The 10,938-nt window shown below is 48.4% G+C and overlaps 1 protein-coding gene across 1 annotated transcript in view; it reads right to left on the minus strand.

The window, feature by feature from the left end:
- PDZRN3 (PDZ domain containing ring finger 3) overlaps positions 1 to 5,214 on the minus strand; it is a 129,754-nt gene extending 124,540 nt beyond the window's left edge. Inside the window, exon 1 of the mRNA XM_032193966.1 lies at positions 4,393 to 5,214. Within this exon, the coding sequence (XP_032049857.1) occupies positions 4,393 to 5,109 (717 nt within the window). The 5' untranslated portion in view covers positions 5,110 to 5,214. The remainder of the gene's footprint in view (positions 1 to 4,392) is intronic.
- Between the last annotated feature and the right edge of the window lie 5,724 nt (positions 5,215 to 10,938).

Here is a 10,938-nt window from a genome sequence, read left to right on the forward strand (position 1 = left end):
TTTTTTTTTTTTTTCTTTTATGGAAAGGGTGAAAAAGTTATGAACACAAGAAAGTTTGAGGAAGTTATCTTACGAGTCTGGTTTTCATAACTGATTAATGACAAAAATTACAACAGTTACACTGTAATTTGGTGCAGATGTTTCTAGTTTGTGCATTTTTCTTCTAACGTATCAATTTGAAGTTGCCAGTCAAATACTAATGTCAATTAAACTCATCAAGAATGTCGAAGTGATCCTGGATTACTGAATTACTCTTAGATTTGGGGGTGATAATGAAGAACAGTTCCCTCCCAGCGTAAACCAGCGGAGCCCCACTGACCGCATGCCCAAGGCTCTACCACAGGGCTGCTGCCCCAGCGGCCTCCATCTGAAATTTTGGGTTGCAATTTTCTTGTCAGTTTGTGATCTTATCTTTCCTGTAGGTCCCATAAGCAGACTTGGACCTGTTACAGAGAAATAGGAATGTGTTCCAGCCAATTTTATTTGACTTTGCCTACACTCTGCACTAGTAAGGATCAGGTACCCAGAGGAGGCCTGGAAGATGAAGTAAAGGCTATTGCCCTGCAAGTCGTCAAACCCAGACGTCAGGCAGGATTTCAAGGAGCAGATTTCCAGTCCTGGGAGGCCACTTTCAGGGCCTGGTAATTCAGCATTTAAAGGACAAGGACATGCTGCTGTCACTGTTGGCTTCCTCTGTTAGGCCTTTTTAAGAAGACAAATCAATTAGAACAATCAAGAAACAATTTCAATGTTGCTCTCAAGACACCTTCTGTAATTAAAGCTGAATGCTTTCATTAAAGCTTCCTTACATGGCTCTGATTTGATGGCGTACGCCTAGCAGAACCAGTATTAAAGCAGGTAAGCTTGAACCAGTCAAAGGTTGTGGGAAAAACCCACCCTAACGCAGTGCCTTTCTGAAGTACTCCTGAAAAATGACCACAGGGGTTTTAAGAAACTTTCCAGTCCATCCTGACAGGTCTGTGTGCTGTCTCCATCCTCTCTGGGGCTGCAGAGTGGCGTTGCAGAGCACAGCCCCACGTCACTGCCCAGCGATAACTCCGCCATCTGGGCTACCTCACCCAGGCACAGGGCAGGCAGCGGTGCTCCAATGTTTGGGAACTTTTGTAGATTCATGCCTTGGGCTCTGCCTTTCTTTTCTCCTCTGCTGTATCTAGTGCCTCAGAGCAGCAACCATCAAGCAGTGAGGAACTGGAGACGCCGCGGCCTGCACCTAGCCCTGCCCCACACCTGGCTCTGCAGCAAACCTGGGGGTTACCGGCACGGTGTGTTCCCGCAGCCGAGTAGCACTCTTACAGGTAATTCTTGAGATGAGTGTGCTTGCCAGCTGGGTAAATCTGCCTTTTGCTTCCTCGATTGGAAGGCTGATCTGTTTGGTAATCGCGTGGCGAAGCCACGCTGCCTGTTCCAGGAAGCACTTCAGCTCCTTGTTTATTGACCGAAGCCCAGCTGAGCCTGGTTGGGGACAGCCTGAGAAAAAATGCAATCTTGTTTTAAAGGGCTTCGTTTGGCTTTTATGCAATCAGAACTTGTGTTGCCCCCTCCATGGAGGCATTAAACCTCGGGTCCTAAACACCAGATCGTGAACTGGCTCCCGTATCTGTCTGATGTATTTACTGGAAGTCTGTCCCTGCCTTTGGTCATCAGGAAAGCAGAAGGGCCTAAGACCAGACTTCCGAAGATCTTGCTTTGGCAGGCCTTAAAGCCTTTACTCGCCCTTTGTAGACTGACATCTGTACAGTTTAAAATGCCATCCTGAGAGCAGACATTGCCATGTACAGCCTTTACATCGCGCTGTGCCGTCTGCTCCCCCTGAGCTGGAACCAGCTCCATAAATTGGTTTTGATTCCCCCCTACTCACTTCTTCCCGAAGGACTTTGATGGCTGTGTACATAAAGGACCGACTAGATCGGCTTATCAATAGGTGTGAACAGTGGTATGTTTCAGCAAGGATTAAGCATTGTTTGAATAGCATGAGGTTTTTCTTGCTTATTTAGACTTTGATGTTTCAGGATTGACAGGGCTGATCAAAGGCAATACTAATTTTGAGAAAGACACACTGCCTTCCCTACCACTCCCTCCTCAAGCTTGCCCACAATAAGCCTCACCTCTCAACCAAGGAGTAAAGTTACCCTCTAAATAAACCTTCAGATTCGTCTTTTGGAACTAGCATGGATCAGACATCCAGTAAATACACTGTAAAATTAAAGCATTCCCTCAGTGGCTAAGAAGATGGGGAAGAGTACACATGGAAAACGCAACTGGAATCACTTAATGCAAATCTAGCTATTTAATGGACTTACAAAATTGTGAGGTATTTTCAGATAACTCTCTCTGTGTGTATAAAATATATATTTTATGTGTGTCTTTATATAGTTGTGGCAGTGTTATAAACTCACTTCAGAAATGGGAGATGGAAGCACAGAAAAGCGAAGTGATTCATCTGGTACCACAAAGGGAGTCTATGCTAAAACAAATCCAGACCTGGCTTTCCAAAATTGCTCAAAAACAGTTGCCCCAGCCAAAAGACCACAAGTTTGGGTCCTTCGTGATGGAAATGGCCTGACATCCATCACTATCATGTTTCCCCCGTACCTAAGCATTTAAACAGAACTGTAAGTGGGCACTTTGTCTGTTTTGACTAGGGTATACGCCCTCTGATTTATTCTAGACTGGCTCTACGTCTGCAGCAACAAGCAACCACCCATCAGGTAAGTGAGAAGATCCTTTTTCTTTGCCTACCGAGAAGCCAGAACATCCTACGGTGAGTTCTGGAATCATCACATGTAGCCAGAAAACTCAGTTCATTAGTGCCAGGTCTGTGTTTTAACAGGGAACAAACAATTACAGTTTTTAACAGAACCTACGAAGCATGAATATCGATGACGGTAAAATAACGATAGCAATGGCGCTGCACGCTTTGAATAAGCAATCACTTCTGAAATTGAAATCTGTTATTCTGTATTACCATATGTGTAATCCCGGCATTGAGAGACCTAATCCTTAGGCAAGCACATAACGCCCCGCTGAGTGTTTATAATCCGCATCCTGCACCGCACAGCCTGTGCGAGTGCCTCTGAGAAAATAACCCCTGAGTAAAAACTTGGAAGCCAGCCACATCCCCAAATTGGTAAAGCATCCCCTGCGCTAGGTGATTACCAAGGGTCTTTTAAAAAAACTCTCTGGTGCACAAAGATGCAAGTTTCCTGATTGTAGTTCTCTGGGAGCTGGGCAGACTAAAGCTGTTGGTGTTGGAAAGCTGCCCGAAATGCTGTGAAAGACATGTAATTGATTGACCGCTAGACCACAAGGCTGTGGTGACATGACACCTTCCAGCTTTCTTCAGATCAGGCACTGCCTCAGAAAGCTGCATAACAGCCTTTTGTAACGCGGCTGGAAACCAGCGCAGGCGTCTTGGGCAGCTGTGTCCATAAATTTGATAAAAAGTAGGGCTGGAAATTATCTTCCCTGCACGCTTGCTACGTTTTGTAGCAGTGCCTTTCGTGCTAAAGCGTGCTCAGCTGCTATTATGAAGCCAAATAACGCAAACCAACCCCAGCCACCAACAGAGGTGTGCTGTTGGCATCAGGTCAGAGGTGAGGAGGGGGAGATGCAGGGGGTGATTCTGTCACACCCAGCATTGAAGTCAGAGCAGTATTGGCAGTATTGGGATACTTTCTGCTTGGAGCTAGCAGAACACGGTGAGTTGTGTGGCCCTGTGTTTCTTTAAGGGAAAAATAAGAGAGAAAACTTAAGTTTTGTTTCCTTTACATAGCTTTTGGAGCCCCAGCCTTTCTCGAGGTGTGCCTATAGATGTCTGACAGTCTCAGGCCCTCTAATGCTGCTGGGTCTGTGCTGGCACAGTCCAGGTCATGGGGAGGACTCCAAATGTCTTCATTTAAGAGAGAATTGGCTTCCAGCACTGCCCTCGCTGGGGAGCCTCATCCCAGTCAGAACTCGGTGCCACGACAGCTCTGCCTTTTGGTTCTGGCCACTTTATAAACACTTTATTTCAGACTGCCTGAAATCAAGGCAGTTTTTCTCCTCCTGAACCGTGTAAAGAACCCAGCGTGGGTCTGGAAAAAACGCCAAGCATGAGACGGGTGCCTCGCACCACGACGTGGCTGCTCCGGAGCCTGAAATGGCTGAGCGGGGGGCATGGGGGACCCCACAAGGGTGGTTTGGGGGACGTGGAGGCACAGCCTCACCCGACGGGACCCCGGGGGGCCCCCTCCAGCCCCTCGGGGCCCCCTGAGGGAGCACGCGGCCCCTCGGGGAGCCTCCGCACCTCGCCCCTCGGTATCGCGACAGGGCGGGCGGGCTCCCCGACATCACCCCCCTCACCCCCCCTCCTCCGGCTCGTCCCCCCCTTACCTTGCCGGGCGAAGCGGCGCGGGCGCGGGCCAGGGCGTCGAGGCGGGCGCTGTACTGCGTGAAGCGCTTCTGGTAGCGCAGCGCCGTCACCTGCAGCTCCAGCTGCGCCGCCGCCAGTCGCGACAGCAGCGACTGCTCCCGCTTGCCGGCTCGCAGCGCCTCCTTCTTCAGCGCCTTCTCCAGCGCCGCCGCCCGCGCCTGCAGCGCGGCGCCGTGGGCTCGCAGGGCCCGCAGGCAGCCGTGGCCGCCGGCCCGGCGCTCGCCGTGGGTGAGCACCAAGCCGCAGCCCTGCTCGCACAGCCCGGCCGGCCTGGCCTCGCAGCGCTCCCGCATGTGCTGCTCCACGTCCCGCAGGTTGAGCACCTGGCGGCAGCCGCGGTTGCGGCACTTGGCCGGCGAGAAGTCGCACGTCTCGGCGTGCTCGCCCAGCTGCTGCAGCGGCACCACCGCCTCGCAGCCCCGCGCGTGGTTGTCGCACTTGATGTCCAGCTTGAGGATGAGGCTCTTGAGGGGCAGGACGTGGTTGAGCTCCTTGGTGGAGATGCGCTGGCAGTTGACGGGGCAGCTGCCCTGCTGCACCACCCAGGGCAGCACGCAGCCGGCGCAGAACACATGGCCGCAGGGGGTGGTCAGCGGGTCCTCCAGCACCTTGTTGCACAGGTTGCACTTGAAGTCGGGGTCCACGTCCCCGCTGAAGCGATCCAGCTCGAACCCCATCCTCCTTCCGCTCCGCCGGGAAGCGAGCGGAGAGATGCACGGGCGTGAGCCCGCCCGAAGCGGCACGGGGACGGCACGGGGCGAAGCGCAGAACCCGCGGCAGCCCCGGCACAAAGCTCAACCCCCGGCACAGCCCCGGCACAGCCCCGGCACAGCGCCCTGCCCGCAGCCCCGCTGCCCCCGCCGCTCCCGGGCAGCGCCCGGCCCGGCCCCGCCGCTGCCGCCGCCGCCGCGCTCTCGGGCGCCGCCTGCGCAAAGCCCCGCCCCGCCCCGCAAAGCCCCGCCCCCCTCGAGGCCACACCCACCGGAGCCCCGCCCCTCGAGGCCCCTCCCCGCCGGGCCCCTCCCACCTCCGCGCCCCGCCTCCCCCCCTTCCCGTAGCGGATCACCTCACGACTTGGCTGTGCACAGCTTTAAGGGGTTTTTGCCCTTTTTTAAAAGAATTATGGCAGAATTGGGGATTAAAGTTGTTGGTTAGCTGCATCTGGACACCACGCACAGCCCCTGGCCGTGGCGCCGACACTCCCTCTCGCTGTGGGACTTGCTGGTTATGGGGCCACGTTTGTTGGGTACGAGCGGTGCCCGGGTGTCCTCCGTGTGCTCCCCAAGCCTTGGGGACAAAACATCAGTGTTTGTGCCACAGCGCCACATCTTGCACCCCTCACCTGGCCGTACGCCGCTCTCCTGGGCACCCACGCTCTGGTGGCCATAGCCAGGGCGCCCGTTCCTCTCTGTGGTCCTACATGAGGCTGAGCATATGGGAGCACTCTCTGTGGACACCTCGTCTGAAATAAAGCCCCAGGCCACACGGGCTGAGGGTGCACGGAGAGATCTGAGTGCTGCAACCCATCAAGCCTCTGTCTGTGGCTTGTGTGACGGGGCAATCCGTCAGTGCAGCGGGGAGATACCTGCTCTGGGTTGGAGCCCCTTGTGACCACCGTCACACCACCCCTGTTACATGAGCGTATAAAGAGCCTCTGGTGCTCAGGACCATGCTGGAGTACCTAGCAATGATAATACGGTGCTGTCTTCAACGATAGCTGACGCAGGTGAGGCTTAGTGATTCAGATCTGTTGGTACAGGATCCCTGAGGCCATTCCTGTTGGAGCCAGAGGCAGAGCTTCCACCGATTCCAGTGAGTGACACCAGTACCGGTGTCCTCACGCTATTTGGATGCTCTACAAATATTTGGATGGAAAATACAGGCGAGACCTCTCATAACGTTTTCATGTGAAGTCATGGCTAGGCAGCTGCTGCGCTGAGTCCTGTGACAGGCTTTAATGGGATGTTTATGGAGGAATTGATTATTTACAAATGAAACATGATGGAAGCCTTTGAAGGCCTCTGCAGTGCAGTTGGGCAGGGGTTGGGAACACTGACAGGGAACCGAAGTTCCCCTCTCCCTGCTGCCACTATCCACGGGAAGAGGCACAAATGGAGCCTTCCCTGCTGGAGGCACATTGCAGTTCCCCCTTGGAAAAAAGAAATTTTAAGAAGCAGTCTCTCCGCAGGAGCCTTTAATGTTATTTTCAAAGGCTGAGGTTTGAAACTGAAAGGCACTTTGGTTTCCAGGGTATTGCCAACGGGGCTGAAATTACATTGCCACAGCCAAGGAAGGTCAATCGTGTTTAGTCAGCTCTCCTGTCACCAGGGCTCTGCCTCTTAACTTTGCTGGCCTGTCATAGGCAGGGTAAGGGCACGTCATTTTTGCACTTTGCTATATAGCATGGACACAATGACAACTCTGGAAGGTCTGCAAAACTCTTTTTTTTTTATTTTTTTAGCAGGTTTCATTCAGTCTGCATTTTTTCTGCTGCTATGTTTTTTTACATCAGTTTACCTTTAAAAAAGTAGAAACCAAATAAACCCACCTCAATCCTTTCTTTTTACTGCTGGTGGAAATATAAGCTTGCATTAATAGAAGAGCTGGTGAGAGAGGACCAAACGAGATGTCAGTCTTACAATGGTAGAGCACAGTCAGCATCACCCACTGTATAGATGCTGCGTAATGATAACGACTGAGATGACACTCTCATAAAGTATTTGGCAAGAGGGTAGACTCTGCCTTGGCAGTTGAGCTAGGATTTCACGTACAAGCTGAAGGTTGATGGAACAATAGAGCGGATGCTTAGAAGGTAATCATAGACCAGCAACAGATCACGCTGCCCCAAAAATTTGAATCAATCACCATCTTTCAGAAGGAGTGTTTGAGTAAGAAGTAAAAGATAGCACCCAGCAGAAACACAAACATCCTTTCCTGCAGTTCTATATGTACTTTTGTGGAGCTGATTAGCAGCTACTTACCTGCCTCAGAGATCTGGCTGTTCTCAGACAGGTAGGTGAAAGACTGGCATCATCTGAGCCAATCTCATAACTTGCTTCCTCCTCATCTCTTCGCCTAACTAAGGTCATAGTAATGTTTGTATTTTATTTATGAGTGATACACAGACAAGGCCCAGAAGAATGCTGGCTGTGAGAACCCATTCATAAATTAAAATGGAAAGAGAGAAATACAAGATAATGCTCTTATTTCTGGGGCTTTTTAGGAAATGCATTCAATCAGTCATGTTCAGTGCTCTCCGTCCACATCGTTATCTTAACTCACCACTACCATATCTGAGAGTTTTGAAGTTATTTATTGTCCTTTTTGTTATGAACACTCCTCTGTGTGGTGAGGGAGAATTAGCTGTGTTCTAATGGCTTTTTTTTCTGGGCTATTCTTCACTTGATGTTGAGCTAGCTTTGGTGAGCAGTTGCTTTTTATGTGCAAGTCTGTGATCTGAGTACATGACCGAGGCCCAGATGTGGCTGCTGCTTGCCTGAAGCTGCACAATGATTCCAAATTTCAGCGGAGGATACATCCCAGAAAGCATCCAGTTCTGTGCTCTGGCCTGTGACCACAAATTCTGCATCTTTGAAATTCCCCAGCAACACAAAAACGTGCAGCAGGTATCAAATTATGATGTAGACACCACATTCAGTACTATATAATTTCTTTGTCTTTTCCTCCCTTATTTGAACATTTAGAGAGAGAGAACTGTCATTATATATGCCTAATTCCCTTTCACACATCTTACACGCTGTAGCTAATGATAATGTTTAAATCCAGCCTGTAGTTAACTCGATGGTAATGGGTGGGACATAAAACACAAGCTGTAATTAAAAGGCATGTTCTGGAGGAGTTTGTGCAGTGAGTGCAGCGGTAGTGGAGATCAGCCAGCGTCTCGGAGAATGGGTGTCCTGGAGTTCTAGTGATTGCTCAGCATCTTTTCCCTTTCTTCCATGCTCACGGATGTTGTGAACCTGCCAGGTAGAGCTAACGCGTGGCATTTTGCATGGGTGTGTTTTGGACCGATTGAAGTGGCAAATCCAAGAGCATTTCTACGCGTTTTCTTACATTTCTGAAAGTCCTGAAGTCCAACCATTTGCTCTTAAAAATGTGAAAAATATTCCTATTTTCAGTAGGGGGAATGGAAATGGATTTACTTTTCATACTGGCAGAATGAGTGTGAATAATGTGGAGTGTTCTGTTCTCTCCACTGGATTATTGCAAGATGCTTTTGTACAGCTTCCAAAATAAACAGTTCTTAATACTTGCACAAGGTGTATTTGACAGGCAGGCTTTTGTGATCATCCACTATTTGTTAGGTAAGCAGCTGCCCTGTTTATATATTTACAGCACTGTTGAAATTTTTATAAGCCAAGGAATAATTCCCATTTAAAACGTATGTGTTAGTTCAAAACCAGAAGCCTTCTGGAAATCCCAGTCTGTTAAGTAAAATATTCTTCAATTCTGGTCCAGGTGAACCCCAAGAAAAAAAAAAAAAAGAAAAAAAGTGTTGGGAGAACGTTGTTTTCCCTGATGAGCACTACTGCAGGGTGTTGTAGAGACCAAAGCTTTATGTGGGTTCAGGAAGGGGGCAGAGCATCTCTGGATGCTGAGCCCAGCTGTTGTTGCTGGCCTCTGTCTCAGAAGTTTCCAAATTACTGATTGTCAGGAGCTAGGAGAGAGTCCCTGCAAACAGACCATGCTCTTATCTGTGTAAGATGAGTAACCCCACCTGAGCGCTCTTAGAGACAGGATTCTGGGCTCTAATTTGATCCTAATTGAGCCTTTTTTTTTTTTTTTTTTTTTTTTCTTCTTAAATAGTAAAGGTCTTTTTGAAGGTGGTGGTCACTTACAGAAGCCTTTTAGTTTCAGGGCTCTTGTATTTTCTGTGGAATTTGTGTTGCTTTAGGACACACATTTATAAAAAAAGGAGGTTCCAATACTGAAAAATAACAAGTACAGATTTTAAAGAGTTACTTCGCTGGGAATGGAGTTGGGATAAAGTGAAGCCATGGGCAGAGAGGTGTAACAGGCATTTGTGAAGTTAGAGCAAGGGCATGACAAAGTTTGCCCAGTGAAAAGGAGCAAATATGGTGAGTACCTGAAATGTACCACTTGAAAAAGGTTGTGTGCACTTTTAGAAAATTAATTAGAATTAATATGCATGGTTTTAAATACTGTAATAAAAATAAGTTTACTCTTTTTAAAAAGAAACCTTGTATAGTCAGGCTAGGATGAGCATCAAATTGCCTGTGCAGGTCAAAAATGGCTTGTTGTGGTCTGGGAAAGGTTGAGAGCTGCTCTCTAGTATGTGTAATCTTCATTCACTTTTATTTGGCTGCTGAATGAGAGCTCAGAAAAGTTACATCACTTAACTGGTAAAAGATTTCATATGAAAAGATTTTACATGACTTCTGTGTGGTGCATTCCAACTGCTTATCTCTGCCTATGCAGATTTGCACAATAACTTCACGATGACACTTTGGAGAAATAGTGAGCTTGAAAGATCACAGATTTGACGTGATATAAACTGAAGATGTCTGTAGGAAACTTCCCACACCAGAAAACCTGAATATGGCAAGGGCTCTCATCCCAAAAACTAATGTTTGTATTTCCGAGATCTTACATCAGTGACATTCTTGCCAAGGAAGTGCTGAAATCAGACAACTGTTAAGCCATTGTGGAAACCCCTATGTGCAAGTTACGATTTTCAAAATGTGAAGTTTTCCTTGCTGATTTTCACATGGAGTTGATTCCGTACTGCAGGAATCACAGAGAAAGCCAGAACATCCTGGAGTTGTGAATCTTTACTTTCCAGAAGGATGTAAACCAAACTGTTTTAAAGAAAAACAAATGAACAAAAAAAACCTTTCAGGCATGTGAAGTGTGTACTGTGTTGTTTCATGTGGAAATACACGCCCTCACAAAACATGGGGCTGCGACTGATGCACATTTGTCTACGCTAACATGTTTTTTCTCATTAAAATGAGCCAACATTTACCCTTATTTCAAAATGGTGCAAGCGAAGGGAGCTGTGTGTATTCTGGAAACCAACCATTCAGTTTAGAAGAAGGAAGCAGGTACATCTTATCTATTACACAGACCCAGTTTTGCTGCTAGGAGACAAGAGGTACTTATTTAAACAGGATTTGTTTAAGGGTTCTCTGCCCTGAAGGTTGGAAAATTTTTCCACTTTGCATGATCAGTATCCTTTGGGAGCCCTAAAAGTTTTGAAGAGGCAAGGCTGGGTAGGTACAGGGACCCCCAAGGCCTTTGCAGTATGGCTGGCTCATGTAATTTCCTAACAGTGCAAAAATGTGGAGCGTCAGAAACCTTTATGTTTGCGCTCTGAAAATCACCAATCCTGAGCGTAGTCCTACTGCACAAGATGCTGCCACCAACTCTATTCAAACATATTGTTAAATGTTAATATGCATAGCAGTCTAGCTGTAATGAGAAACATTTTCAAAACATTTTCTGTGGCCCTCATAACTGTTTCA

The sequence above is a fragment of the Aythya fuligula genome, chromosome 10, assembly GCF_009819795.1.
Source record: "Aythya fuligula isolate bAytFul2 chromosome 10, bAytFul2.pri, whole genome shotgun sequence".
In the NCBI taxonomy this organism is placed as follows: Eukaryota; Metazoa; Chordata; class Aves; order Anseriformes; family Anatidae; genus Aythya; species Aythya fuligula.